The sequence below is a fragment of the Oncorhynchus kisutch genome, linkage group LG25 (genome assembly GCF_002021735.2).
Source record: "Oncorhynchus kisutch isolate 150728-3 linkage group LG25, Okis_V2, whole genome shotgun sequence".
Taxonomy (NCBI): Eukaryota; Metazoa; Chordata; class Actinopteri; order Salmoniformes; family Salmonidae; genus Oncorhynchus; species Oncorhynchus kisutch.
Genome location: NC_034198.2, coordinates 21,526,867 through 21,554,598, shown reverse-complemented (window position 1 = coordinate 21,554,598; position 27,732 = coordinate 21,526,867). Strand labels below are relative to the sequence as shown.

The 27,732-nt window shown below is 42.8% G+C and overlaps 3 protein-coding genes and 1 long non-coding RNA gene across 8 annotated transcripts; 2 read left to right on the top strand and 2 right to left on the bottom strand.

Annotated features, from left to right (window-relative positions):
- The first annotated feature begins 1,112 nt into the window (after positions 1–1,112).
- Positions 1,113–9,322, top strand: mlst8 (MTOR associated protein, LST8 homolog (S. cerevisiae)). Its single transcript, XM_020460967.2, has 9 exons — positions 1,113–1,245; positions 1,729–1,885; positions 2,171–2,222; positions 2,311–2,473; positions 2,566–2,641; positions 5,490–5,642; positions 7,765–7,889; positions 8,007–8,170; positions 8,598–9,322. Exons 2-9 carry the CDS (start codon positions 1,751–1,753, stop codon positions 8,714–8,716), a joined length of 987 nt encoding a protein of 328 aa, XP_020316556.1. The 5' UTR covers positions 1,113–1,245; positions 1,729–1,750; the 3' UTR covers positions 8,717–9,322.
- LOC109870456 (glycerol-3-phosphate phosphatase) lies at positions 9,243–17,260 on the bottom strand. Of its 2 annotated transcripts, XM_031804793.1 has the most exons (7): positions 15,943–17,260; positions 13,977–15,631; positions 12,923–13,054; positions 12,572–12,712; positions 12,287–12,394; positions 10,506–10,650; positions 9,245–9,770 (listed from the first exon to the last, which is right to left on the bottom strand). In XM_031804793.1, exons 1-2 carry the CDS (start codon positions 16,535–16,537, stop codon positions 15,306–15,308), a joined length of 921 nt encoding a protein of 306 aa, XP_031660653.1. In that variant the 5' UTR covers positions 16,538–17,260; the 3' UTR covers positions 9,245–9,770; positions 10,506–10,650; positions 12,287–12,394; positions 12,572–12,712; positions 12,923–13,054; positions 13,977–15,305. The 2 variants fall into 2 exon arrangements, with proteins under 2 accessions (XP_020316558.1, XP_031660653.1); XM_020460969.2 differs by lacking the exon at positions 15,943–17,260 and having other exon boundaries at positions 9,243–9,770; positions 13,658–14,279.
- Positions 17,261–17,902: 642 nt separating this feature from the next.
- Positions 17,903–19,367, top strand: LOC109870453 (uncharacterized). 4 transcript variants are annotated; one of them, XR_002252153.2, is made up of 5 exons: positions 17,903–18,245; positions 18,455–18,783; positions 18,877–18,920; positions 19,036–19,114; positions 19,220–19,367. It is a non-coding gene; the product is annotated as an uncharacterized LOC109870453 (long non-coding RNA). The 4 variants fall into 4 exon arrangements; XR_004205430.1 differs by having other exon boundaries at positions 18,455–18,920; XR_002252152.2 differs by having other exon boundaries at positions 17,903–18,783.
- A 359-nt stretch (positions 19,368–19,726) lies between these two features.
- Positions 19,727–26,933, bottom strand: zdhhc4 (zDHHC palmitoyltransferase 4). Its single transcript, XM_020460890.2, has 7 exons — positions 26,623–26,933; positions 26,148–26,281; positions 25,952–26,025; positions 21,724–21,902; positions 21,378–21,503; positions 20,911–21,155; positions 19,727–20,174 (listed from the first exon to the last, which is right to left on the bottom strand). The coding sequence occupies exons 2-7, from the start codon at positions 26,268–26,270 to the stop codon at positions 19,878–19,880; spliced, it is 1,044 nt and encodes a 347-aa protein (XP_020316479.1). The 5' UTR covers positions 26,271–26,281; positions 26,623–26,933; the 3' UTR covers positions 19,727–19,877.
- Between the last annotated feature and the right edge of the window lie 799 nt (positions 26,934–27,732).

Genomic DNA, 27,732 nt, shown 5'->3' with positions numbered 1-27,732 from the left:
AAAAATGTATGTTACCAATTGAACCACATCTATTGCAGGATAAATCAATGTTAAAGTTTATACAGCAGGCCATATGGATGTTACATTTTACTTTATGGGTTGGTTATGTAGGCTTCTAACCCATCACTTTCTTCTACATATAATAATAAGATTAAATTATATATTTACATTGAAAACCAAAGTCTATCAGAATTCCAGAAATTCCAATAAATGTTATAGCCCTTGATTTTCAAGAATAAGACTTATATGGAAGTATAGATGAGCCAAATTGTTTTACCTGGACATAACCCCAAAACAAAGAACTTATTTGCCAGCCCTACTCTGTTGTTTATGGAATGGCATGCTTTGAGCACTACTGCATTTAATATATTTAACCTTTTATTTCAAAAAAAGTGATATTTACATGTGAAAAATGAATGCCATATGCTGCATTTGCTATAGGCCTATTGTTTAACTGTTTGTCAGTGACACTTTGATATCTTGATAATATTCAGCTGTTTAAAGGGCAAATCCACAGATGAAACAATAACAAAACAGTTGCCCCACCTCTGTTTTGGTAAAAAGCTGGGGGATGGGCCTGGAGAAATGTAACCACTCTCAGATTAATTGACAAGGATGCAAGTACATCTAACCTATCAACATGATTGTTTTAACCATGTTATGAGGCTACACAGTGTTTGTTTACATTCACAGAGAAAGAACAAGCTTTGGGGGAGGGGGGGGGGGGGGGGGGGGGGAGAGTATTTAGTCAGCCACCAATTGTGCGGTGTTCTCTCATTTGTGTCTGGAAGCAGCTAGCCAACTAGCCACCATCAGCCAGTTAGCTGGGTGCTTGACTGCCGTTGTGAGGTCAGAACGCTCGGATCAACCCTACTCCTCCGTCAGAGCGTCCAATGTGGCTCTGAATTTACAAACGCGGACTCTGGCACTCCAGATTGAATTTACGAACGCACCCTTTGTCTATATTATATTGTTACTTAAACAAATAAAATAAACAAAGATATCGAGCTACCTAGCTATCAGACACATTTTCGTATATGAAGCCAGTAGGCGGTGGTAATAAACCAGTAAGGAAGAAGCTAACCGGAACCAATATAATTTGATCCCGGAACCTAGCGTAAAGTACTTATTGTAGTGAGGGAACTATTAGTCAGACGCCCTACAGTATTTCCGGAAAAAAACATAAGCAAGGCTATTTACAGCTTTCACATCACTTTTGTCATTAAAATATTACATATCTTGGAGGTAAGATAATATTTTTCATAGCTAGTGCCATTTGCACACGATTTGTTTAGATGTCAACCATGTCACCAAATGGTTTAACAAACTAAATAGACAAGGCGACTAGCTAGCATAGCTAGATAACTTTTCTCTAGTCCATCGCGCGATGACAATACGAGTTGCCCTTGCTCTCTGGCACGTTAAATTGATTATTTCATAGAGGTTTGAATATTTTTTAAATGACTGACTTTAATATATTTTAGAAACTCACCAAAGTAAAAATGTTACTACTGTGCTTGAGAAACACTAAATGTAGCTCTGGTTGACACCATATCATGCGCATGGACCAGAGCTACTAAAGGATAGCTCGGCTTACGTCTGGCAAGTTGTTGACGTGCTGTCAGAAACACTTGATAGCTAAGTAACAGTGACAAAGTTATTGTTCACTGGCATTATTGCTCTTCAATGCCTCTAATATTTGACACTGTTTTACGGCTCGTTTTGCAGTGACAACATACAGCACTCGAACATGAACGTGAACCAGGGTCAGGGGACAGTGGGAAGTGACCCGGTGATTCTGGCCACCGCTGGATATGACCACACAGTGCGGTTCTGGCAGGCCCACAGCGGCATATGCACCAGGACAGTCCAGCACCAGGACTCTGTATCCTTACCTTCGCCTGCTTCACACATCTATCAAGAGAGACATTGCTTGCTGGTTTTGCCTTTATTTCGTTTCAAGATCCCATGTCATTGTTGATTGTAACAACTTAGAAAGGCTCCAACTCCTTGATTAGAGATCTTTTTTTAAATAAACAACATCCCCTAGTGAGCACAATATGTTGATAACATATTTTCAAACAAAAATAGTATTTTGATCCTAAGGCTGTTATTGCACAATCATTATAGCTTAGCTGCCTTTAATTATTTTCTTAACCAATACTTTCAGCAAGTGAACTCCCTCGAAGTTACTCCCGACAGAAGTATGATTGCTGCTGCAGGTTTGTGCAGAAATAAGATATTCACACCCATACTCATCATAATCATTAACATGTTACTTGACTGTGTATCTTTTCTTCTATTCCAAAGGTTATCAACACATTCGTATGTATGATCTAAATTCCAACAACCCAAACCCGGTCATAAACTATGATGGCGTCAGTAAGAACATTACGTCAGTGGGCTTCCATGAGGACGGCCGCTGGATGTACACAGGAGGAGAGGACTGCATGGCTCGCATCTGGGACCTGAGGTACTCTTGATAATATGGCGACTGTCGCTTCCTGCTGTGTTTCTGCCTGCTATGGAATTCTCACCAAGCTACATATATTGCTCTGGTCCTAGGTCAAGGAACCTGCAATGTCAGAGGATCTTTCAGGTCAATGCTCCCATCAACTGTGTATGCCTTCATCCCAACCAGGTAAGTCAGTGTCTCAAAAGCGATTAATGAAATATGCCACCACTAGAGGGAGCACTGTGACTGATACAGTACTGTCTGAGTTGTACCAAAGACGATACAGTATGAAGGTAGGCTAAAACTGCTTCTCCAAAATAAATCCATGATCACAAGTGTAGGCGAAGTCATAGCGACGTTGGTTAGCTAGGCTCATGCGTAGACCCAATGACGTGTTTCTAACTGTCGTCTCGCGCCAAACTGCGCATGTGGAGGCCGTCAAATCAAAGGCACTCCTTCGATATATAAGTTGTTTTGACGAAAATGAAAATCTCAGTTTGTCACTTTCATGAGGTCGGCGTAGTAACCTGTTCAATTACTTTAAGACATTGGCTAAAATCTAGGTTGCCCCTTTAGATTTTGAGAAAATGAACAACATTGACTTCTCAAACCCCAGGCTGGTTTGTTTCGCAAGTGTTCTCGGAAGTCTTGCAATGTTGCGCCTCTGAGTTCAGAAACTCTGTGGTTGTACTGTAACTGTTGATAAACACCTAGGTTAATCCTTGCCTTCTTTAAAGTGGCAATCAGCAGTTGAAACAAAAACAAAGCGTACTCAAATCAAACGTTATTGGTCACATGGTGATATTATTGCGGGTGTAGCAATGCTTGTGTTCTTAGCTCTAACAGTGCTGTAGTATATAACAATACACACATCTAAAAGAATGGAATTAAGAAACATAAATATTAGGCCTCCCGGGTGATGCAGTGGTCTAAGGTACTGCATCGCAGTGCTAGCTGTGCCACCAGAGACTCTGGGTTCGGGCCCAGGCTTTGTCGCAGCTAGCCGCGACCGGGAGGTCCATGGGGCGATGCATAATTGCCTAGTGTCGTCCGGGTTAGGGAGGGTTTGGCCGGCAGGGATATCCTTGTCTCATCGCGCACTAGCGACTCCTGTGGCGGGCCGGGCGCAGTACACTCTGACCAGGTCGCTAGGTGCACAGTGTTTCCTCTGACACATTGGTGCAGCTGGCTTCCGGGTTGGATGCGCGCTGTGTTAAGAAGCAGTGCGGCTTGGTTGGGTTGTGTTTCGGAGGACGGATGGCTCTCGTCCTTTGTCTCTCCCGAGCCCGTACGGGAGTTGTAGCGATGAGACAAGATAGTAACTACTAACAAATGGATACCACGGAAAAGGGGGTAAAATTAAAAGATACATACATTTTAGGACGAGCAATGACGGAGTGGCATTGACTATAATACAGTAGAATAAAGCAGTATGTAAACATCATTAAAGTGACTAGTGTGCCATTATTAAAGTGGCCAGTGATTCCAAGTCTATGTATATAGGATAGCAGCCGCTAAGGTGCAGGGTTGAGTAACGGGGTGGTAGCTGGCTAGTGATGGCGATTTAACAGTCTCATGGCCTTGAGATAGAAGCTGTTTTTCAGTCTCTCTGTGCCAGCTTTGATGTACCTGCAATGACCTCACCTTCTGGATGATAGCGGGGTGAACAGGCTGTGCCTCGGGTGGTTGATGTACTTGATGTTCTTTTTGGCCTTCCTGTGACATTGGGTGCTGTAGGTGTCCTGGAGGGCAGACAGTGCCCCCGATGTTGCGTTGGGAAGTTTGAGGGTCTTAGGGGCCAATCCGAATTTCTTCAGTCTCCTTAGGTTGAAGAGGCGCTATTACGCCTTGTACCCCACACTGTCTCTGTGGACCATTTTAGTTTGTCAGTGATGTGTACGCTGAGGGACTTGAAGCTTTTCACCTTCTCCTCTGCGGTCCCATCGACGTAGATGAGAGTGTGCTCCTTCTGCTGTATCCTGAAGTCCACAATCAGCTCCTTCGTTTTGTTGATGTTTTTTTCCTGACACCACTCCACCAGGGCCCTCACCTCCTCCCTGTAGGCTGTCTTGTCATTATCTGTAATCAGGTCTACTACGGTTGTGTCTTCTGAACTTGATGTTGGAGTGCGTGGTCATGCGGTCATGGGTGAACAGGGAGTACAGGAGGGGGCTGAGCATGCACCCTTGTGGGGTCCCTGTGTTGAGGATCCGCGAAGTGCAGGTGTTGTTTACTACCTTCCACCTGGGGGCGGCCCATCAGGAAGTCCAGGATCCAGTTGCACAGTTCAGACTTAGGGCCTCGAGCTTAATGATGAGCTTGGAGGGCACTATGGTGTTGAAGGCTGATCAATGAACAGGATTATTATATATGTATTCCTTTTATCCAGATGGGATAGGGCAGTGTGCAGTGCGATCGCGATTGCATCGTCTGTGGATCTATTGGGGCGGTAAGCAAATTGAAGTGGGTCTAGGATGTCAGGTAAGGTAGAGGTGATATGATCCTTAACTAGCCTCTCAAAGCACTTCATGATGACAGTAGTGAGTGCTATGAGGCGATAGTCATTTAGTTCAGTTACCTTTGCTTTCCTGGATACAGGAACAATGGTGGACATCTTGAAGGAAATGGGAACAGCAGACTGGGATAGGGAGAGATTGAATATGTCCGTAAATAATTCAGCCAGCTGGTCCCTGCCACTGTTTCGGTAAATAGCTGAGGGATTGGGCTGGAGAAATGTAACCACTCTCAAATTCATGGACAGAGCTATGAATGCAAGGACTGACTATCCATGATAACAAAATTATAGTTTTAGCCATGTTCTGATGGTCTACAGTGTTTGTTTACATTTACTGTGTTTACAGACATAGTAAAACAAGCTTATTTGGGGTTTTGATGGGGTATGGAAGTTGAACTTAGCTCATGGGTACATATAATTAATTTATAAGTCCAAAAATGTATGTAGCAACTGCATATTGACCCTAAATTCTGCTTATTGTATCTAATTGATTCTCAATCAGGCTTGTGTATTTTCCAGGCTGAATTGATCGTGGGGGACCAGAGCGGTGTGATCCATATCTGGGATCTGAAGACTGATCACAACGAGCAGCTTATTCCTGAACCAGAAGTGTCCATCAATTCAGTCCACATTGACCCAGACGCCAGCTACATGGCAGCAGTCAATAGCTCGGTCAGTATGCTGAAAAATATAATTTTGTTATACTGGACACTCTAGTACAGGGATGGGCAACTTTGATGGGGTTGGGGCTAGAAAACATCTGAACTCGTCATGAGGTGCCACAGTTTCTCACGGGTCTGTGCAACTATAGTACCAGTCAAAAGTTTGGACACACCTACTCATTCAAGGGTTTTTCTTTATCTTTACTATTTTCTACATTGTAGAATAATGGTGAAGACATCAGAACTATGAAATAACACTTGGAATCATGTAGTAACCATTTTTTTAAAAAACAAATCAAAGTATATTATATCTGAGTGAGACTCCATAACCAAATCAATGGGGGCCCCCAGCCGGTAATTCGACATTGATAACGAGTTTAGATAGTATAGCGCCCAGCTAGCTTGGCAATCTAAAAAAGTTACCAGACTGACATAACAAGAGACACATTTTTGAAATGTCACTTTCTGTAGTCTCTATTCTAACTCGAAACAGTAAGTTGAAACCCCTACTGAGGGCCTTCAAGAATGGCCAGTTGCCCATCCCTATTTTAAAGTTAATTATGTCTAATACGACACATTTTCCATGGGGTGTAGAGCAATTTTTTTAAAGCACATTTGCTGCAATTCTACACATTTTGCCATGGGGCTGAGAGAAGATTTAGCCATTTTCTAACTAATTTCATTCAATTCTACTAATTGTGCAATTGGTCAGAGAGGAAAATGAGCTGTTTTAGAGCTAATTTTGTACAATTCTAAACATTTCGACCATGATAAGTTTAGATAGCTGGCTGCTAAACTATACTGAACAAAAATATATATGCTACAATTTCAAAGATTTTACTGAGTTACAGTTCATAGAAAGAAATCAGTCAATTGAAATAAATAAATTAGGCCCTAATCTATGGATTTCACATGACTGGACAGGGGCACAGACATGAATGGGCCCAGCCAATCGGAATACGTTTTACCTAACATGGGCTTTATTACAGACCAAAATACTCCTCAGTTTCATCAGCTGTCTGGGTGGCTGGTCTCAGACAATTCTGCAGGTGGTTACACATGGTCTGCGGTTGTGAGGCCATTCGGACATACTGCCACATTTTCTAAAATGACTTTGGAGGCAGCTTATGGTAGAGAAATTAATATTAAATTCTCTGGCAACGGCTACGGTGGACATTCCTGCAGTCAGTATGCCAATTTGTGGCATTGTGTGACATAACTGCACATTTTAGAGTGGCCTTTTATTGTCCTCAGCACAATGTGCATCTGTGTAATGATCATGCTGTTTAATAAGGATCGGACCCAAATCTAACTGCCTGTAGCTCAGGACCTAAGTCAAGGATATGCATATTTTTGATACCATTTGAAAGGAAACACTTTGAAGTTTGTAGAAATGTGAAATTAATGTAGGAGAATATAACACATTAAATCTGTTAGCTCGTATTTTTCTTCCATCTTTGAAATGCAAGAGAGAGGCCAATATATGACTTAGAAATCAAGGTGCAATTTAGATTTTGGCCACTAGATGGCGGCGGTGTATGTGCAAAGTTGTAGACCGATCCAATGAACAATTACATTTCTGTTCAAAATGTTGTATCAAGACTGCCCAAATGTGCCTAATTGGTTTATTAATGCATTTTCAAGTTCATAACTATGCACACTCAAACAATAGCATGGTATTATTTCACTGTAATAGCTACTGTAAATTGGACAGTGCAGTTAGATTAACACAAATTTGAGCTTTCTGCCCATATCAGATATGTCTATGTTCTTGTTACTTACAACCTCATGCTAATCACATTAGCGCACGTTAGCTCAACCATCCCGCAGGGGGGACACAGATCCTGTAGAGGTTTTAATCAGCTTCTTGATATTCCACACCTGTCAGGTGGATGGATTATCTTGGCAAACGAGAAATGCTCACTAACAGAGATGTAAACAAATTTGTGCACAAAATTTGAGAGAAATAAGCTTTTTGTGCGTATGGAACATTTCTGGAATCTTTTATTTCAGCGCATGAAACATGGGACCAACACTTTACATGTTACGTTTATATTTTTGTTCAGAATAATTTACCAATAAAAAAAGTGCTAATTTGAGTTTAAATTGTGATCACTGTCCATGTCTCACAGGGAAACTGTTACGTTTGGAACCTGGCAGGAGGGATGGGTGACGAGGTGACACAGCTCATCCCCAAAACCAAGATCCCCGCTCATAAGCGCTACTCCCTCCGCTGCAAATTTAGTCCTGATTCCACGTGAGTACACCACACACATTTTTTTTAAGGAATGTGTGCATAAATCAACAATAACTATTTAGAAGTAGGAGGCTGTGATTGCATGTCTTGTATAGTTACTGTGTCTTTTCTCCACAGTCTGCTGGCGACCTGCTCGGCGGACCAGACGTGTAAGATCTGGAGAACATCTAACTTCTCTCTGATGACGGAGCTGAGCATCAAGAGTAATAACCCTGGAGAGACGTCCCGAGGTTGGATGTGGGACTGTGCCTTCTCTGGAGACTCACAGTACATTGTAACAGGTCAGTGTTATATTTCTTCCCAGTGTGTTTTATTATGCACGATAACAACTAAATGATTAATGTGTATTTACACTTTATCTAGCTCTGTTCCTGTAGGTTTTCACTCCAACCCTAATCTAGCGCACCCGATTCTAACAATTAGCTGGTTGATAAGCTGATCGGTTTAGTTACAACTGGGGTTTGAGCATCAACTTACAGCAGGGTAGCTCTCCAGGAACAGGGTTGGAGAGCCCTGATCTAGGGTAAGGGATAGTTTTTGCTGTTGGAAAGTGACTGACTTCCGTCCTTTCCAGAGTGGCTAGATTGTGATGATTAATCCTGAGCCGCGACTGCATGGAGCCTCAAACTCATTAGTTAACTCACTTTTGGGCAGTTCTGACTTGTGCTCCAACGGATCAATCAGTAAATGCGATGAATTTCCTTCCAGCCTCCTCTGACAACCTGGCACGGCTGTGGTGTGTGGAGACTGGTGAGATCAAGAGGGAGTACAGCGGCCATCAGAAAGCTGTGGTGTGCCTGGCCTTTAACGACAGCGTGCTGGGCTGAGGAGACAGCAGCAGTGGACTCCAGTGGATGAGAAAGGAGCTACACTACAGCGAAGCTCTGTGACTGTATATATATCTATATCCACACACCCGTCTGTCTGCTTCCACAAAAGCTTTTGATTTATCAGGATAAGAGAGGGGAGAGGCTGTTTTTATATTTCTCATAAGGACCACAAGGAGGTCTATGGGCTTGTTTGTGTCTTATAGCTTGGGCGAGGAGTTTACTTACCATGAAAAACTCTGAGCCATAGCTAGATTCATGTATTTGGGTTCAATAGCTTAATCAAATGTGAGGTCTTTGAAAAACTGATGGATATCTGTAATGTGGACTGTGTCCCAATGTGTGACTGTACAGGATATGATGAATTCAGGTAAAGACTAACTGGTGTGTAACATTTACTCTGTGGCGCTTTTGTCTTGATTCTCTGTTTAATACATCGTAACAGGAACTACCACAAAGGCTCTGTTTTTTAGTCTGAAGTGTTGGAAAGATTCTATTTCCCTTCTCTATAGTAAAAGAGACAATCTGTATTTTACAACTGTTCTTTATTGGAGGGATCAAGTAATTTTAACACAATCCAATAAACAGGAATGGTTACACACACAATGACTCATCTGCTGTGGGTTGCAGTACAGGAAATAACAAGCACAAAAAAAACGGACTCTTATACTCTCCAAAACTGCCACAAGGGAAGGTATTAAACATGAAGGGAGGGTGACGAGGGGAGTCTGCAGATAAACTTGACAGCTTGTTTCCGTCCCTCGGAATGGAAAGGACTGGGGCGAAAGCTTAGAAGGGACTAAGGTAGCTGCAGTATTGAGTCAAAGCTGGCTGCTGTTCCCCGGTTGTATTCAAATAGGTTTTTTTTTGCAGCCGGCGACTTAGCAGGGATGAGAAGGATCACTTTGTTTCCCTGATCAGCGGTTGGTATGTGCTGCCTGAGAGTGGATGATGGCAGGTCACTCCGGCAGGTAGTAGAAGCAGACAGACACACAGATGTTACTAGGGAAGCAGATGTCAATACAGAAGTAGACCAGACGCTGTTTACCTGGACCTTCAGAGAGAGAGAGGGTTTGTTACTAAACAGGCAGTTTGGTAGCGAAGACCAACAAAACCCAAGTGGCGTAAAGTAAAAATAGCAGTGAGTTCAGCCTAAAGGTTGTTCTTCTTATTTACTTCTGGCACACTGCAAATGTCACACAGTACTTGAGTTTAGCATTATGCTAACTAACTGTAGCAGGAAGATCTAACCCTTACTATAGCAGAGAGCACTGATGGCTACTCTGAATCCCCAAGTGAGTAAAACTGGAAATACAGTTCCATTAACAGATGGTAGTTGGCTTGTATACTTTGGGGTTTTGCAGTGATGAAAAAAAGTACTCAATTGTCATACTTGAGTAAAAGTAAAGATACCTTAATAGAAAATGTCAAGTAAAAGTCACCCAGTAAAATACTACTTGAGTAACAGTCTAAGTTTACTGCTGCGACACTGCAAAGGTCACACAGCACAGTAGTTTAGGATTATGTTTCTCACTCTGCCCTATTCTGGAAAGAGCTGCCAACACAAAGACACAGGGAGCAAGCCCCCCCCCCTCAGTCTGAGGAACTTGTTTTACAAAAGAGCCCCTGGTCTTTCCTTTGTATGAAATATGACTCTTGATTTATCCCAGAATTGAATATAAAATTGGACCCACTTTAAAATAAAACAGTCCACAGTTACATACATGTACATCCTTGTGTGAATGTGTATTTAGCATGTAGCTATAAATGTGAAGAAGGGTACTCTCACCCTCTTGTCTCCTGGTCCAGTGGATGGAGCTGTGTCGACACAGGGCCTGTAGAGGCTCCTCCAGGGTGGACACATCAACCTGACTGCCCCCCATCACCCCCAGGAACTCTGTCTGTCTCTGGGTCTCATTCCCCAACAACACCTCCTGGCAGAAGAGGAACACATTTGTCTCGGGATTATGAATGATGAGAGCAAGCTAAAGGGACAGCAAAAGAGGAATTATGATTGCACTGCTTGTGAGGTCACCTCAGTGGTTTTTCTAACAAATACAAGTTGTGTCAATTAAGATTATATATAAGGATAGAACAGTGTGCTTTGGCAGACCTTAAACTCAAGCTGCCATTATAGAGCAGTGTCTCTATTAGATCACTTCAGTGGCCTATACCAGGTTATACACTCAACCCTGCATCATTCTCAGCTGAACTCTGGTCTCTCTCATTTGGCACAATGGCCATTTAGTAATTGCACCATTTACACTGGTGATGAGTCCGATAGGGACCACTTAAAGTGCCGTTATGCCTGAGCGAGCCTTCTAACAGTCCGATTCCCTCCACTCTAAAGAGCATTATGCTGCAGAACAGATATTTTGCTCTCAGAAAGGCCCAGCCTTTTCTATGTGGATGAAGTCTATCCATTAAATCAGACACTTAATGACCACAATCAGTGGGTGGTTCTCGTGCTGAAGTATCGTTCTACGAGATACTTAATACCGTGAGAGTCAGAACTTAAATACAAACGTCTATTTTTCTATCAGATAGCATGAGAAAAGGATAAAACACTTGGGATTTTGGCATACGTGGCATATTTCTCTTTTGAGTTTAAGTCTGTACAACCACTTAATGATTGAATGAGTCCAGCTGCACAATGGCCCATAACTGTGGGGTAATGAACCGGTAATTAACTAATGACATGAGTAATCATACACCAGCGCTTGTGAATAAATGAATTATCCTAGGCCCTGATAACCATGATTCAATCTGATATGAGCAAGTAATCGACTCATAAAGTAAAACGCTAATGGGCCTCAAAATAAAATAACTAATACCCAGCAAGGACACTGGTAGATATCGACATGGCCCTGTAGATACACAGTACCACAGCAGAAAAGCAACCCATCCGTTCTGCAATGACCATTGACATTGACCAAACATAGCAAAAAAATCACACCTCATTAAAGATGTCCACTGTAGGACTGGCCCTTCCCTCGCTAACCAACCATAGTCTCACCACTTTCTCCAGCCCAGTGAAGCCTTAACAAACCCAGTAGTCCCCAGACAGAGTGGCCATTGTGCAGATCTGAGCCTCACTGCTGTCCCAACCTGTAAGGGGATCCAGGGAAGAGAGAGGTCTAGGAGGATCAGATTCCCTGAGGAATTCAGTCCTGGAGAGACACTACACTACAAACATTTAAGGCCTTGTTCGGCCTATTACCTCCCACTCGTTCTCTGGACAGGGAGAGGAGAGGGATGCTAAAATCAACACTCCTAAGTCCAATAGGGTCTGGCTGGCCATGGAGTGAGACAGAGATGGCACTAAGCTATGAGTCACTTACAATTATCCACCCCCACTGCCAACTCACACATTAGCAACAGTGTAAGGTAACAGGGCACCCTCAACTGAGAGCCGGCTGACACAGTAGGGTGTTTCTCCGTACTCTTTAGTTGTTGCCATGCCAATAAGTCCATATGTGACATATTTCCTTCGCATGGTAACAGGCTCATATAAAGTGAAATCCAAAATAGTATATTTCATACACTGTTGGAAAGGTGAAACATCTTTACCGTTTGTATTGACTGCTGGAGAAGGAACTGCATGTTTTCATAGTCAGATTTCTCCATCTTACTCAGGTAGCAATTCTCCTGGTTCATAGGTTTGTAACATATCAAACCCTGCACAAACAAACATAACACAATGTCAGTTCAGCATCCATTGAAGCTCAGTTCTAGCATGGGAATCTGTTCCTAGACAACCAGCCTTTTACAATGCAACAATGTGGAACAAGGAAACAGAAAGGTGCACTGCAGCTTGCCTCAGTTCAATACACTTTGAACAGGTCTGCTTCTTACATGTTTGATGTCAAAGAGCACGGTGGATGTGTGGTTGGCCGGTGAGGTCACAGTATAGGTCACCAGGTCGTTGTGCTTGTCCACCAATGCTGATTGTTTGATCAGGGTTCCAGTCAGATCCGGAACTGTGATTCTGACAACCTGTAAGGACCACAGTAGAGGGATAGGTTTACTCAATGTAAACTCATCATCAACATTGTGATTGTACAAGTGTGAGCGAATATTTTGTACATCAACCACAGTCATGTGTGCATCTACGTTAGATTGGGCTACAACACCTCACAGTTTTAATGCCAAATACAAAGCAACGTGTTCCCGACAGGTGAATCAGGTGAGAGTTGTGTCTCCCACCTGTGCGTCGGGCTGTCTGACCCATAGATGCCCCCTGACGCTGAGGGCGATGATGACCAGGAGGAGAGTGGCACTGAGGGTCACCCAGAATGCCTTGTGTGGGAACTGGCAGGACACTGTTGGACCCTCGTCCTGAGGAGACATACACAACAACAGCTTATCACAATCTACATAGCCACTTGTCTGGGTGAGTGTCTGACTGTTTCTGGATTCAACAAGTTTGTTAAAACTGAAATAGAATGGAACACTATACCCTATGACAGTGATCAACTGGATTCAGCCGGGGGAGGATTTTTTTCTTGAGCAAATAGTCAGGGGGGCGGAACATAATGACAAATAATTTGTAGACTTCAAATTGACCGCAAGCCCAAACAGATATATTTAACTAAAACATAATCATTTCAAACCTTGCTTACATTTGTATACAATCACGTCTCTCTCTATATAATGCTTGGGAATACTTGGGAAAAGATTTCCAAAATTTCAATCACTTGGAGCTGATTTCCTGGTATTTTTTGCTCAGAAAACTTGGGGTGCCAAATAAAGCCGCCAGTTGGGGACCCTGCTCTGTGAGTGTTGCACAAATAACATTACCACAACTTAGTCTTTCTATCTGTATGAAAATAACTTTTCCAAGAGCAACAAAATCATTGAGGCTAATAAAAAAAAATCTGACTTTTGCCACAGATCATTTAAGCCACCACTGAGGAAGGTACAGATGAGTCCCACTCCTACCATGCGTTGTGAATCCTCCAACCCGGTGGTTTCTGAACGTTTCCAACACCTCACCATCCTGTGTCCGGTGACTTCTCTTCTCTCACTCCGACTTCACCCTTCTTCTCTCACCTATCTGCATCGAGCTGCGGTCATGACCAGCACAGAGTGAGACGCTCTGCGATACACCTGGCCAACTTCTCTCTCTCTCGCTCTCTGTAGACCTGTCTCCCCCTCTCCTTGCCTACCTCCCCCTCACACAGACACACACGTGACAGTCCAAACCTTTGGCCGGCTACCCTCACCTTAGACAATGGACAAAGGGGTGAGACAAACTCACCTCTGTGGACAGGCTCGGTCATCGGCCATGGCAGGGTGATATGAGGAATGGACTGAAGGACCGTCCAGTCGATGAAAGGCCAAGGTGACTTTAAGAGCTTCTGTGTTAATAACACCCGGGTCCAGCACAGCCCACTGTGTTGAAGTTGACACAATCCACAGGGAAGCCTTTAGTTTTGGAAAAGGTATATTTATTTTTTATCAGTGTTTGATTGACTTGAGTCAAGGTGAATACTGTTGTCAAGGACAGAGGATGATGCAGTAGTTTGATTATTGTATTGGCAGTACAGACAATCTAACGTATTATAGACACTTAGTTACTAAGAAGACTGACATTATGTTACATTAAAACACACTTAACAAGATCATTGATTATTGCGCAAACCCCTAACCTTCTAATTGAATGGGAACAAAAGGTAGTTCTATTTTTACATTTACAATACATCAGGATACAATAAGAGTATAACTCAGTTTATGTATACTTCCTCACGTGAATGGGTAATGTAAATGGCAATAAACACAGCATTGGTACAGTGAATGAGAGTGGACAACATAAGATATATAATTCCTGATGAATTGTCAGTGCACTCCAGTTTACTGTATTTCTGCATAGCTCTCTGCTTTAGATAAATATTGAGTGAGACGTGATTTTAAATGTATGCACACAGATGAGGGAAATACCCAAAAGGAGTGTGTACACATTTCCTCCGACTGTGTTTGAGATCATTGCTACAGAGGGATATTGAGCAAAGAACACAGGCCCTTGCATAGCCCTTCTTCCTTTTCACCCAAACACACAGCACATACTTCACTACCATTTCCTGAACAACTCTTTTGAAAAAAAAAATTGAAATCCATTTATCAACACTGGAAATCAGGAGTGGCTAACCCTCATCCTGGAGAGCTACTAGGTGTGCTGGGCAGGCTTTTGTTCCAGCCCTACTATTCATTTCCTTTTTTGCTGCTGAATCTATGTGGTGCATTACAGCAGGGCTGGAACAAAGGCTTGCACACCCAGTAGCTCTCCATGAGGAGTCGGCTACACCGGCTGTATATCTTGAATATACATATTCAGCCATAGCATACTGTAGTTAAAATAACTTTAATATAGGTTTGTTTTGTTGCAGTCTTAGTATAATCGAAGCAGTTGATTAACTCTCTGTACCTTCCTGAATTTTCACATCCGTAATCCGGAAACAAGCCTGGGTTTTCAGACGCACACAGTCCTTAACGGTCCTTTATAATTAGTCAATATTAATCTAATTATCATCTATCAAGGCTAAAGTCTCATTGAGATAAAAACCTATTTTCTTTTCCACACCCTGACTGGTTATCCTTGTAGAGCAGGCAGGAGTTCTGCAATACTCTCTACGTAGTAGTCAGGCACCATCCCAAGGCGTTTTGGACAGCCACTCTCCTGATGGGCCTCAGCGTCGGCCACAGTGGACACCCCGGTCAGGGTCAGCAGGGTCTTCAGGCCACAGTTGGACCCCAGCAGGATGTCCGTGTCCAACCGGTCCCCCACCATGAGGCAGCGGGTGCGGTCCAGGCCGAACTGGCTGGCCACACAGTCGTACATGAAGTGGTTGGGCTTTCCCACCGTCTGGGCCTGGCGCTGGGCTGCGGTCTCCACAGCCTTCAGGATGCAGCCCGTCCCTGGTGGAGACAGAGAGGGGAAGACATTCAGTGTTGTTGACACATGCTTAAACATACAGTAAGAGATGAAAGATCTGACTTGGGGCAGTGGAAAACCCCTCATGTTATCGCGTCACACTGGCTCGCTGTAAGCTACTAAAGATCATTAACACAGCACTCATGTAGCCTCCCTGTATGTGAGCGCTACGGACTATGCCACAGAGGTCTGGCCCGTTGTGGCACAGATGGTGTGCACTCCATATGTACGGTAACCACAGTCTTGTTGGTTAATACTCCAGCTGTTGTCTCTGCACAGCCAACATCCTACTTACCTGGGACAGCTTTGCCTCCTTCCAGGGGCAGTCTAGTGTCAGTGTTGGTTCCCACCAGTAGACAGTCAGGGTTGTTGAGGTATTGCAGGGCTCTGTTCAGTTTCATGTAACTGAAGTGCTCATCAAACCCAACAACCACAGCCTTCACCTCAGGGTCCAGGGGCACGTTTGCCCAATCGATCTGGACACCTGATATCGGATCAGGCCCCACACCTGTCTGCTGGATCCCAACCTTTTCTAGTTCCTGCCTCATTGCATTGCTTCCTATGAGATACACTTTGCCCTGTAGTCTGGAGACATGTTTTAGGTACATTGCAGAGCAGTACGCCGTTCCAAACACTTCATCTTCAGTTGCGTTGAATCCCATCAATGCCATTTTGTCTGCATACATCTTTCTAGTTTTAGTGCTGTTGTTGGTGACGAAAAAAACTTTCTTTCCATTCTTCTTGAGCAGGTTGATAACGTCAGGGGCGCCAGGGATTGCCTGATCCCCTCGCCAGATGACACCATCACAGTCGAAGAGGACACTGTCCACAGAATCTAACATTTGCTTTATTAAGGGACCGTTCAGCCGGGTGCATTTTGACACAGCCATTGGGAAAACGTGTGCGTACTGTCAGCTACCGGTATCTCTTGTTCCTCGATCAGTCAGTGTCCAAAAATAACTGGCTAGCTACTGTATGCTACCACTTTCTTGCAGACTAGCCACGACGTTTAGCGAAAAATGTACGAGAACAATCTCCCCGAAGAAATATGACATTCAATTTAAGCACGAGTACTATTTCGTTTTGATCTTGCAGTTGAATCATTTGGTGTCTTCAATAACGATTTATTGCGAAGTTTCCTGACCTTATATCATTGCATCAAATCCATACTGTAACACACTTCCGCACCGGTTTAAAGTGACAGGAGCATCCATGTGCCCTCTTCCGGGTTCCTTGCTAGGTTCAATATATACAGGTTAAGGGTGCGTTCGTAAATTAACTTTGGCTATGTACGATTTCAGAGCACTGTCGTCTGTGTGCAAGAACGCTGAATAACGGATGCATTTACAAACGTGCAACAAGTTGAATATGACCATTGTCAGTAAACGTCGGCAAAAAACGTTAAATTGTTACCAGCAGCACAGTTACAGTCACCAAACGATATTGTTAGGGTTGCGTAAATTCGAATCTGGTATCAGGATAAATATAACAATGAGTCACCGATTTTATACTATGTATTTTTTATTAGCTAAGTAATAAATGGCAAATGCATATTTCGTATATACGGGCTCACTGTAATACCACGCAGAGAAAAACAGTATTCTTTATACTGTGATAGACATAGTTCCAACACGTCTGTTGGCCTATCACAGTAGAGACTGGGCGTGGTTTAAACTTGCCCAGCCTATTGCAGGCGCTCAGGCGGGTCCCCGCCTCTTGGCACTTCTTGGAGTTCTCCCTCCTCGATGTATAGATCCTTACTGTTCTGGTATCGCAGCCTAGTTAGAACAGTTGCTCAGTTCCTGCTATTGTGTTGTTCAGTATTTTTCCATCTCAGTTAAACCTCGTGATGACCACCCCTCCCTAACACAACTTTGTAAGATACAGCAAGTCACACCATGTGCTCAATATTGTTACATACAAACACAAGGACAAAGCATCTGCTGGGCTGTTATCTACAGTTTTGCAACATCCAGGTCACACCATGTTACTCAGTTCTTGTCACACACAAACAGGCAAGTAGCAAGCAGTTGTTTAATCTCATAATGATGCTCCAGTGCACAAATGCAGACACCTCACACAACCAACATCAGATGATATTTAATCATATATATACTAATGGCTATAATGTAAAACACAGGATCCAACGATATGGATAACATGAAAACAGCCTAACCAGCTCTGCTAGGGCGAGTAAAATGGTCAGAGTGAGGTGTTCTCTCATTTGTGTCTGGAAGCAGCTAGCCAACTAGCCACCATCAGCCAGTTAGCTGGGTGCTTGACTGCCGTTGTGAGGTCAGAACGCTCGGATCAACCCTACTCCTCCGTCAGAGCGTCCAATGTGGCTCTGAACGCTCCCAGAGCGAAACGCTCTGAATTTACGAACGCCAACAGCGCAATTTACGAACACACCACCTAGGTTCCTTGCGGATCAACGTCATACTCCCCCATCAGCTCTGGGACGCAAAATAGTGTCATGTCTTGAGACATTTTATTTTGGAATGTTGACCATTTCAAATTCGCGGATCATTCTTCAGTCAGCTGACAGATGATGCAAGACTCACAAACGACCTGGAGGATTTACAAACTGTTACAAAAGTATTTTAATATGTAATGTATGCTTAGCCCAAACAATATTTAGTCCATATGAAGAAATATGTTAATGACATCTTGTTTTATATTATGCAGACTCTGGTTAGCTATCTAGTAGCTAACAACTGTCATTAGCTAGCGTAACAATTATAGTAAAAAAATAATGTAGCTAGCTAGTTATATCTCTGAAAGGCATGTTGTTACTTTTTTTTCAGTTCCCCATTAAGTCCATGCGGGATCAGAAAAAGGAGAAGGGATCATGTCAAATGTCTCAACCTCGGTGATAGCTCAGCCATCACCATCTGATTATATACAGATGTTTCAAGACATGTTGAGTCAAAGCTGATCTACTCTAACAGCTGACTGCAGTTATTGTCTTTTCTGTGCAGTTTTATTTCATAGAGAATACATCTAAATGTTACATGAAAAAATGCCCAAATAGCTGGTGGATTAGATTTTTTTGTTTTGTTGATCAACCTCACATGCTGCAGAGTAGACTGGATTTATCTGAGTGCTAACCTCTATTCATGGGTATGCTGATGAGGTAAATTATGAATGGATGCTTGTATCTGCTTTTTGTTTTTTACACATGCTTTAATAGTTGTGTAATGAACATGGCCTATTTCTCCTTTGTCAGGATATAAGGATGGAATACATGTCAACAACTCTGACTCAATCAAGGTAAGCAGTCACCCAGCAAATACAAGAGAGAGCAGTGCATCCAAAAATGAACAAGACATGTCATGTTAATTTCTTCCCATGAGAACAGTGCTTAACTGACTCATTCTATTTTCAGACTGGACATAGAATACAACTAGGGTCCTATCTGGTGTCAAACATTAAGCCCTCATGGATGGTAGGGCTTTCTGCTTCAGGTGAGCTATTCAGAATTAAGTTACAAGAAAATAGCAGGGTAGAGGCAGTATTGTTATTGATGTTGCTGTATTTATAATGATACATAACTACATACTTTCCAGCAGATTAAGCAATAGAAGCTCTGAGATCCCCAAACAAGAGATGACAATCTGTCTGTAAAGACTTGAAGATCGTTTGGAGCCCTATAACACATTTACCAAGTTATTGTTGCTTCTGCCTCTGTTATTTGTCAATAAATCTAGATTACTTTGATGTGGTGTGCAGGTCAATTTGTGCTATGGATGTGCATGAGTTCTGGAGTGAGTGATTAGTATTTAGAACTAATAAAACGTCTCAAGACATATTTCCAAGACGTGTCTAAAGACAGTCTTAGACGTCTTCATTTTAGTCTTAAAACATCTCAAGATGTCACAAGACATGGTTGGTGATGGCTGGTTATGTTGTGCAAGCAGCGAGCAAAGCTCCAAATGCATGTGTGTATACACAGCAAGCATTGAATGAAAATGAATGACCTGTAGGCATAATATGCATCCTTGCTTCCTCTAATACACAATTAAACTTGATAGGCATAGACCATCTGCAAATTCATTTCAAGGAACAGACAACAGGGAAAAGGTGTATACAGAAGCTTTATTGCCAGTTAGAAAAATATTTAAGATCCCCCAAAATCCACATACCAACAACAATATCTTTAAAAAATAAATACAAATGACAAACATTCAGTACTGTAGCTAGTGGGCCTATAAACGGCCTCTGTTGAACTCAATTATCTTTTTTCTGCACGGGGCGGAGGGGGAAAAATATCTCCCCCAGGTTTCTAAGCACCCCTCTACTATAGAACCACCTTTTGGACTGGTCAGAGGCTGGCAGACCACAGAAGTGGTCAGGTGAAGGGTGGCAGTGCTGGCAGACATTCCCTCGTCCCTTGTACCACTCGTTGGAGGTCTGGTTGACCAGAGCTAGGTAGGAGTGGAACATGGTGTAGCCTGCCAGGAGCAGGAAGACGAAGACCAGGAAGCCCAGCATAAACACGATCCTGGGGAAGGTCAGGAACAGGTGCTGGGGAGAGGCAGAGGAAATATATACTGAGTGTACAAAACATTAACAACTGCTCTTTCCATGAGACTGACCAGGTGAATCCAGGTAAAAGCTATGATCCACTTCAAATCAGTGTAGATGAAGGGGAGGAGACAGCTTAAAGAAGGATTTTTAAGCCTTGAGACATGGATTGTGTATGTGTGCAATTCAGAGGGTGAATCAGCTAAACAAAATATTTAAGTGCCTTTGAATGGGGTATGTAAGTAGGTGCTAGGCGCACCGATTTGTGTCAAGAACAGCAATGCTGCTGTGTTTTTCCACACTCAACAGTTTCCCATGTGTATCAAGAATGGTCCACCACCCAAAGGACATCCAGCCAACCTGTGGGAAGCATTGGAGTCAACATGTTCCACAGGGATGCTGGCCTGCTTACTACAAGGTGTCGAAGAGTCCAAGCCCTGACGAATTGAGGTTATTCTGAGGGGAAAATGGTCTTGAGGGAAGAGTTCTTAATGTTTTGTACACTCAGTCTATATGTGGGAAGTGAATTTACATTAAAATATAATAAATAAATAGTACATATGTAAACTGAGACAAAGTGTGTGGTGATTTATGTGGCACATTAATGGAACTAGATATAAATGTCATGAATTAAATCCTATTTAAATTAATTAAATAGGCAGAAGGAAATACTAACTCCATGTAAACATCATGCACCGATATCATTGTGTGTGTGTCTGTATGTCCAGTCTTTCACCTGTATGACAAAGAGCATCCCTGCCTGCTGTTGCTGCCCATCATCATCTATGTAACGGGCTTGTAGGATGCCTGACCGCACCACAGCGTGCAGTAACATGTCCACCGTCAGTAGTGCCATGTCTGCTGCCATGGCACACACACTCAGCAGGTAGAGAAGGAAGTACCGGGTGTTCTGAGCGCCGATGCAGTTGTTGACCCAGACACAGTGGTGGTCGAAGCGCTGCACACACCTATTGCAGACTCCTGGACAAAACAAGGGGAACACATTGACTATTCAATACAGTTTAGAGACAATAATAGTAGCAGTTATTCATTATTATGTAACAATGCATCATAGGATGTTATACGCTGTTCTGAGAAGTATAGTTTATAGACTGTGCTATGCCTATATAGTAGACATTCAGAGGTACAGTATTAGATCTAATGCCTGCGACTAAAAGCCAAAGGCCAATCTGTACTACTTACTACAGTGTTTTGAGCGAGCAGGTTTGACCAGCTGACACGTTGGACAGCAGACTCCTGGGTGGAACATCCTCTTGTCATATGGGTATACCTGGAGCTGACCAGCATGTCGCTTCTTTGTAACTGTACCTACAGAGAAAGAGCGTACTTAATTATATTCATGGTGGGATTGTATTGCGCAATACAATGTGCATCCATAAGAGTTTATAAAAGTACTAGCAGGAGCCTGTTCAGTAGGTGTTATGATATTCCTCAGGAGGAAACTTTACAGAACGTTCACTTCAGATAATGTATTATGTTGTGATTTTCTGTCTACCAAATAGGCTCTACTCTGTGTTAGTTTACTTACCAGGTTCCCTTCTAATGCAGAGGTAGAAGAAGCAGGATTTGACCACCAGTAGAACATAAGGGACTGATAGGCTGGAGAGAGTGGTGTCCATGTCCCTGCAGTATCCAAACACCTCATAGGTGAACTCTGTGTACACGGCCCCCTCCAGTAAGATATGGAGATAGATAAACATTCTGTTCCTATGAGGAGACAATGGCAAACAGTTAATCAGAGGGATTGTGTTTTTTTTGTTGTTTTTTTTAAAAAATCTATTCAATATAACAATTTTCAAAACTAGGGTTGACCCCATTTAGTCGACAGGATCATTTAGTCGACAGGCTGTTGTTCAACCGATCATTTTTTTAGTCGGGAAGTTGCAAAGAAAACAACTAAATTCTGCCATGTCTCTATTGACACCTGTGGACTAAGTCATTGCAGATTGCGGGGATGGCACACCAGTAGTACATTTCCCTTTAATTCCCATAATTTCTAATCTATAATTTTAAAAAAATCAGTTACTGTAATTTTCTGTTAATGTCAATATGTTATCTTACAATTCTTATTGTCAAATGACAACTTTGTTTGCAGAGCACACAACCTAGGCTACACTTGTGAGAAACAAGTTTAGGTTTGTTTCATTCCATTTACGAGTTATCAAATGTAGGCTTATAAATGTGCCCATTTGGGGATCTGATAGTATTTCTGATTGTCTTAACTCACCACACTAATGAGCTGTAGAGCTTCTAAAAATATATATTTTCAACTCAAAACAGCAAGTTATTTTTTTTACATCCATTGAGCATGACAATAGTTCCTCAATCTTTCCAGCTCTCTCCCTTGCGATAACCACTCGGTGTAAAAGAGAATGAAACTGTCACTCTCTTATCAGGTGGAAAAGTCATAATAGACCTACCTGAAATTATTATCCCTTGTACAAATAGCCTACAGCTGTGTCTGTCCAGAGCTCACTGGTATGGGAAACTGAGGGTCCAACATATTTTATACAATGTTGCAAGTTTGTTAGCAGGGCTGAATGGACCAAGTTGATACAATGTTTTAAGTTCCTTGCAGAAAGGCCATGCATAACCAATATTTATTGTTTTATTTTATTTCACCTTTATTTAACCAGGTAGGCAAGTTGAGAACAAGTTCTCATTTACAATTGCGACCTGGCCAAGATAAAGCAAAGCAGTTCGACACATACAACAGAGTTACACATGGAGTAAAACGAACATAGTCAATAATACAGTAGAAAAATAAGTCTATCTACAATGTGAGCAAGTGAGGTGAGATAAGGGAAGTAAAGGCCATGGTGGCGAAGTAAATACAATATAGCACGTAAAACACTGGAATGGTAGATTTGCAGTGGAAGAATGTGCAAAGTAGAGATAGAAATAATGGGTTGCAAAAGAGCTAAATAAATAAATACAGTAGGGAAAGAGGTAGTTGTTTGGGCTAAATTATAGATGAGCTATGTACAGGTGCAGTAATCTGTGAGCTGCTCTGACAGCTGGTGCTTAAAGCTAGTGAGGGAGATAAGGGTTTCCAGTTTCAGAGATTTTTGTAGTTCGTTCCAGTCATTGGCAGCAGAGAACTGGAAGGAGAGGCGGCCAAAGGAAGAATTGGTTTTGGAGGTGACCAGAGAAATACCTGCTGGAGCGTGTGCTACAGGTGGGTGCTGCTATGGTGACCAGTGAGCTGAGATAAGGGGGGACTTTACCTAGCAGGGTCTTATAGATGACCTGGAGCCAGTGGGTTTGGCAACGAGTATGAAGCGAGGGCCAGCCAACGAGAGCATACAGGTAGCAGTGGTGGGTAGTATATGGGGCTTTGGTGACAAAGCCGATGGCACTGTGATAGACTGCATCCAATTTATTGAGTAGGGTATTGGGAGGCTATTTTGTAAATGACATCGCCGAAGTCGAGTATTGGTAGGATGGTCAGTTTTACAAGGGTATGTTTGGCAGCATGAGTGAAGGATGCTTTGTTGTGAAATAGGAAGCCAATTCTTGATTTAACTTTGGATTGGAGATGTTTGATGTGGGTCTGGAAGGAGAGTTTACAGTCTAACCAGACACCTAGGTATTTGTAGTTGTCCACATATTCTAAGTCAGAGCCGTCCAGAGTAGTGATGTTGGACAGGCGGGCAGGTGCAGGCAGCGATCGGTTGAAGAGCATGCATTTAGTTTTACTTGTATTTAAGAGCAATTGGAGGCCACGGAAGGAGAGTTGTATGGCATTGAAGCTCGCCTGGAGGGTTGTTAACAGTGTCCAAAGAAGGGCCAGACGTATACAGAATGGTGTCGTCTGTATAGATGTGGATCAGAGACTCACCAGCAGCAAGAGCGACATCATTGATGTATACAGAGAAGAGAGTCGGTCCAAGAATTGAACCCTGTGGCACCCCCATAGAGACTGCCAGAGGCCCGGACAACAGACCCTCCGATTTGACACACTGAACTCTATCAGAGAAGTAGTTGGTCAACCAGGCGAGGCAATCATTTGAGAAACCAAGGCTGTCGAGTCTGCAGATGAGGATGTGGTGATTGACAGAGTCGAAAGCCTTGGCCAGGTCAATGAATATGGCTGCACAGTATTGTTTCTTATCAATGGCGGTTAAGATATCGTTTAGGACCTTGAGCGTGGCTGAGGTGCACCCATGACCAGCACTGAAACCAGATTGCATAACGGAGAAGGTATGGTGGGATTCGAAATGGTCGGTAATCTGTTTGTCGACTTGGCTTTCGAAGACTTTAGAAAAGGCAGGGTAGGATAGATATAGGTCTGTAGCAGTTTGGGTCCAGAGTGTCCCCCCCTTTGAAGAGGGGGATGACGGCAGCTGCTTTCCAATCTTTGGGAATCTCAGATGACACGAAGGAGAGGTTGAACAGGCTAGTAATAGTGGTGGCAACAATTTCGGCAGATCATTTTAGAAAGGGTCCAGATTGTCTAGCCCGGCTGATTTGTAGGGGTCCAGATTTTGAAGCTCTTTCAGAACATCAGCTGACTGGATTTGGGAGAAGGAGAAATGGGGAAGGCTTGGGCGAGTTGCTGTGGGGGGTGCAGTGCTGTTGACCGGGGTAGGGGTAGCCAGGTGGAAAGCATGGCCAGCCGTAGAAAAATGCTTATTGAAATTCTCAATTAGAGTGGATTTATCGGTGGTGACAGTGTTTCCTAACTTCAGTGCAGTGGGCCGCTGGGAGGTGCTCTTATTCTCCATGGACTTTACAGTGTCCCAGAACTTTTTGGAGTTTGTGTTGCAGGAAGCAAATTTCTGCTTAAAAAAGCTAGCCTTGGCTTTTCTAACTGCCTGTGTATATTGGTTTCTAGCTTCCCTGAAAAGTTGCATATCACAGGGGCTGTTCAATGCTAATGCAGAACGCCATAGGATGTTTTTGTGTTGGTTGAGGGCAGTCAGGTCTGGAGAGAACCACGGGCTATATCTGTTCCTGTTTCTAAATTTCTTGAATGGGGCATGCTTATTTAAGATGGTGAGGAAGGCATTTAAAAAAAATAACCAGGCATCCTCTACTGACGGGATGAGATCAATATCCTTCCAGGATACCCCGGCCAGGTCTGTGATTTATAAAAAAGATAAATCGGGATAAGTTCTACCTGCAAGCTGCAATGTTTTAATTGGTTGGCTTTTTTATGTAGGCTATTTTTTACATAGTTGGCAATGTCAATTGAAGTTACTTCTAGATTTGTATAGCCTCATTTTAATTTAGATTGCATTTTTATTAATCACACATGAATGATTTTGCGATACGAATACTTTATTATAAAACAAATGAAACAGTTCCACAAAAATGTGAAAATCATAACTGGCACGCAGATCAGTAGAAATGGTCAAATAAATTGGCACTCCAAATGTAGAAGGTTGCTGACCCCTGGTGTAGCCCATTACTGACGATTTTGGGAGGGCAATGGCAGAATCTGCCAAGTCCAGCAGTAGTGGGAGGTGGTAGTTCAGGAACATGTTTTTTTTCTTCTGGTTAGGCTCTCTCTGGCTCCCTTGAGTCATTTCTGTGTCTTAATTATTTAATCACAGTGTGCTTAAAGTGTCAGACAAGCTCAGTAGACTTCATATAGCCTTGTTGATTTTATTAAAACACATAGGGTGTGTCTATATATGGGAAACTACACGTTTTAAACCAGTCGACTGGTTGAAAAAACAGAAGACTGTGTTTATTCGGGACAAAAAAATATATAAAAAAATAAAGTTGTGATTTCCAGGTTGTTCACTTACCGTTGATGAAATAGCATGTGCAACGTCCTCTGTGTAAAGCTTTGAAGCCATAGTGGTGTCCAAGGTGCTATTACCTGTCAAAAAAAATAAGAGCATACTTTCATAAATGAACATCTCTATGGTTATGGCTATAATTATAATGGCGCTATAGCACCACTTTGTGTACGTTTCGAGGAGTGCCGATACAGTCTCTTACCTTTGTCACCGAGTCGAAAAGTAAACCAAAAGGAGTTTGTTGCTGACCAGAATATTTACAAACCAAGGCAATGCAGGTCAGCACAACCCCCACATAGATAGCAAATAGTGTGAGGAAATCCATTTGTTATTAACCTGTCAGAGTAGGAAACATGTCAGGAACATTGTAGGAAACAGCCTACTGTTAGATAACTGGCTGTCAAGCACTGACTAGAAATAACTAACGTTAGCTAGCTAACTTATCATCGTAGTGTAAGTAGATGTAATTATTAGTGTTATTCGATGATAACGAATAACACTAAACCTTTGCTAATGTTAAAAGACGCAGGTGCTCAGGTTGGTTAGCAAAGACAGGTTAACTAGCTAGCTTGCTTCCTTCCTTCCACATTTCACTGCCATAGCTAGCCTAGTTGAACAGTATCTGAGAGTTAGCTACTTATCTAATCATGACTTAATCGAGTCACCTTGTTACTTACCCTCTTTGTGGGATGTACAATTCATCATTTAAATGTGTGCCTTAACTAGCGTTGCAGTCAACTTCATTAACTTCCTTGGACCATTCTCTTGCACGGTGTGGGTGTCTTCACTTCCGTAGCATTCTTCTTCTTCATCGGTCAGATCGGTGGAGTTTAACAGCGGTTGGCATCCAATATGTCGCATTACCGCTCCCAACTGGACTATAAATCCATTATACTTTGCGATACAAAATGGAAAACTTCCGTAGCATGTGGCTAACGTTTCTAACATTTTTTGTATAGCGCAGCTGTTCTTCTACTACTTTAAATCTGAATTGGCAGATCGCAACCGAGAGGTACATAATACCGCCACCTATTGTACTGTAGTGTTAGGCCGGTGAAAAGGGAAGAATAATTGCCCTGTCAACTAACCCTACACCTATTAAAAACCTCACCATTATTCCACTACTTGGCCCTATCTGATCCTACACCAGCCCGGCTGCCTGGGAGGACACCAACCTTAATAAACCAACCTTTCTGAAGCACATGTTATTCCTCTCACTCTCTATTAGCCTCTGCCTACTCACAAGGGAGCCTCTTAGGATCCCTCGCCCTGGACCCATCTTCCTCTACTACTCTCTTTACTGCCTCAGCATATGACACTGAGCTGATCCTGGCAACCTCAACCTGTCTTTCTCTCACCAGACACTTCTAATCTCCAACAGTATGGGTCCCCTACAGTTAACACACACACATTTTTCCACCGATACTACACATTATTTTGTCTCAGGCCCTCCTGCACACTTCTCACATCTAGGAATCTCCCTCCTACACACTGCTGCAACATGACCATAAACTTGGCACCTAAAACACCATAATGGGTTCAGGACAAAAGCTCTAACTGACACATCCTAACTGGACTTTTTCGGGTAAAGACTCAGCATCAAAACTTAACAGGACAGGTCTTCTCTGTTTCACCACGCTCTCCACCGGGTCTGCATCACCCCAAACGGCGGGCAGTCACAGACACCAGGAATCTTCCATTTTAGTTGATCCTCCTCAATCCTTAACACCACCCCAGTTATCACTCCTTTCAACAGTGCCCTGCTCGAGAGATCAAAGCAAGTTACA

Bases quoted from the DNA above. Each gene is read 5' to 3' on its own strand.
- LOC109870456 (XM_031804793.1), bottom strand. From the start codon at position 16,537: ATGGCTGTGTCAAAATGCACCCGGCTGAACGGTCCCTTAATAAAGCAA. The intron at 15,632-15,942 runs GTAAGTAGGATG...TGTCTCCACCAG, and splicing joins AGGAGGCAAAGCTGTCCCAG to GGACGGGCTGCATCCTGAAG.
- zdhhc4 (XM_020460890.2), bottom strand. From the start codon at position 26,270: ATGGATTTCCTCACACTATTTGCTATCTATGTGGGGGTTGTGCTGACC. The intron at 26,026-26,147 runs GTAAGAGACTGT...TTTTTTTGACAG, and splicing joins TTTTCGACTCGGTGACAAAG to GTAATAGCACCTTGGACACC. The intron at 20,175-20,910 runs GTGAAAGACTGG...GCCTCTCCCCAG, and splicing joins GGATGCTCTTTGTCATACAG to CACCTGTTCCTGACCTTCCC.
- mlst8 (XM_020460967.2), top strand. From the start codon at position 1,751: ATGAACGTGAACCAGGGTCAGGGGACAGTGGGAAGTGACCCGGTGATT. The intron at 7,890-8,006 runs GTGAGTACACCA...TTTTCTCCACAG, and splicing joins AAATTTAGTCCTGATTCCAC to TCTGCTGGCGACCTGCTCGG. The intron at 8,171-8,597 runs GTCAGTGTTATA...ATTTCCTTCCAG, and splicing joins CTCACAGTACATTGTAACAG to CCTCCTCTGACAACCTGGCA.